The sequence below is a fragment of the Cyprinodon variegatus genome, unplaced genomic scaffold, assembly GCF_000732505.1.
Source record: "Cyprinodon variegatus isolate N-32 unplaced genomic scaffold, C_variegatus-1.0 Scaffold1155, whole genome shotgun sequence".
NCBI classification, from domain to species: Eukaryota; Metazoa; Chordata; class Actinopteri; order Cyprinodontiformes; family Cyprinodontidae; genus Cyprinodon; species Cyprinodon variegatus.
Genome location: NW_015151608.1, coordinates 29,544 through 31,835, shown reverse-complemented (window position 1 = coordinate 31,835; position 2,292 = coordinate 29,544). Strand labels below are relative to the sequence as shown.

General features: G+C 38.4%; 1 protein-coding gene across 1 annotated transcript in view; it reads right to left on the bottom strand.

The window, feature by feature from the left end:
- The window catches only part of LOC107101799, an 18,721-nt gene that overhangs the window by 8,110 nt on the left and 8,319 nt on the right, over window positions 1–2,292 (bottom strand). Inside the window, exon 3 of the mRNA XM_015400856.1 lies at window positions 1,874–2,200. Within this exon, the coding sequence (XP_015256342.1) occupies window positions 1,874–2,200 (327 nt within the window). The remainder of the gene's footprint in view (window positions 1–1,873; window positions 2,201–2,292) is intronic.

Genomic DNA, 2,292 nt, shown 5'->3' with positions numbered 1-2,292 from the left:
TCTGTTAAAAACATATTGTCGCATCGTCTTTCCACCAAATAACAGAAAAGTATTGATATTGGTATTGATAACGACTCGGATCGATAAGGAGTATCGATAAAGGTATCGATATCAATAAATATTAACGATCCCCATCCCTATCAACCAGTCCATACCAGTATAAATAAACAGCATGATTTTTTCCCCCATTGAGATCTGATGTGTTTTCAAAGTGTTCCTTTAATTTTCTTGAGCAGTGTATATAAAGGAGCTAAACTACATGTGTTTTAAAATTAGTTTTTTTTAATGAACATTTCCCTTCTAATTTAAGCATAATAAAACAGATAAGAAGCATATAAAAAGTTTTTTGGTCTCTGAAGCAATAACAGTTAAATGAGGCACAAGAACAACACATTTTTATTAAACATAGCTATTCATCCAATTGCCACCCTAAATACTGACTTTTTAGTGATTTTTTTCAAACTGCTATTGAAGATTAGAAAAGCTGATTGTGTTTAATGGTTGAAGCTGGCTACACATCAAGCAACCAGCAGGCTGAGGTAATTTGACATAAAGCTTATAAAGACAGGATGCTAGAAGAGCCTTAAATTTAACTAAATATACATATTCCCTATTCTTTTGGTTTTAATATATTAAGTTTAGTATGTCAATAAAAAATAAAAAAACGAACTATTCCCAATTTTCTGTTATGCAACTTCAGTTCCTCTCCATATGGTTTGTTTCATAGTGCCTAAAGTGTTTAAATAAATCATATCAAGTCCTCACAGATCTATTGCATTAGCCTGAAGTAAGGATCAGATCAACACTAGTTTCTGCTTTCATCTCATATGGAGCGTCTCCTGTTTCCTGTTGTTTACTTTGCTGTCTCACCTGCAGAGTTTTGATGCTGCTCTGTTCCACAGAAATGTGAAACTTCAAACATAAGTACCAAATGCACCATCAGGCTATTGTTGTATTTCTGTGGTGGATTAATAAACATATTGCTTTATCCTGCCACCCAGCGTTATTCTGCGTTCGTTACCGCCCACCAAAGGTCAGAGCTCCACGCTCTGCAGTACAGACTGCGAACAGGTTCAAGAATTATTCTGCAGGTGGAAAAGGGGCATTTGGTACAGATGTAACTCAGAGAAACCATGATGCTGCTTAGCGGAACCGGTTCAATCCCATGAAGAACCATAGGGTCCAGATGATATTAATTTCTCTCTGAGGTGGTTATGAAGCTTCTCTACATAATCAGCTGATCAAAGGACCTGCAGCCCTCTTGTTAATTTAGAACATCAGACACCACTTCTTCTACAACCCTGATCACCAGAACAAGTCTGCAGCCTCTGATCTTAGGTCCACATTTGGACCTTCAAGGGGTTGGTTTTGTTTCATCACAAAGATTTTTGAAGATGCTTTACTAAACTCAGCTCATAAAAAAACAGCAGAACTTCTCATCTAAGGAGTCAAAGTACATTTTCTAAAGAAAGTTGTTCAGAACTGCTTACATATGATTAATGAGGGACCCAGTTTGTCTGAAAACTATATCTGGTGTTTTTATGTGAGATATGTGAAGACTGGGATAAAAATGTAACGAGGAAAAATTTGAATAGGTGAAATGTCTAGTTTTTTTTGTTATCTTTTATTTCACTCACCCCTCTCATTCCTACCTGCTAAAAGCTAATAAATTAAAATAACAGAAAAAAACAGGAATAAACAAACAGCATTAGACACAAACAACCATGGAGAGACCATAAGTAGAAATGGTCCAGATTCACAGAGTCCAGCTGCTCCTTCATGCATTGATCAGATGTTCTGAGCCTCTGATCACTATTGATCACAACTGATCAGCTGATTGGAGAAAATACAACATCAGATTTAAACCACTGACCTTTGACCTTTAGATGAACATCTTTTTTAATCAGGATCTTTCCCTCCTTGCTGTTGACGCTGCACGTGTAGATGTTACCGTCTCTCACTGTTGGGTATCTCAGAGTCAGACTGAGGTCTCCAGTTCTCTGCAGGTCTTCATTCATCTTGGTTCTGCTTCTGTAGATCTGGTCCTGTTCTCCAGGCTGATCAGAACCGTTATCAAACACGTGGACTGTATAACCATCTGCATCCTTCCACTCCACTCTAACATCTCCAGGCAGGTTATCTGTGGTTCTCCAGGGCAGCAGGACAAACTCCTCTCCCTCCTTCACCTCCACCTGTTGGACTGAGAGACAACAAAGAAGCAGATGAGTTGGACAGACAGCAGCAGCAGCTCTGAGGACATTTTCTCTGACTGGATGAAGGTCCAACATGTTG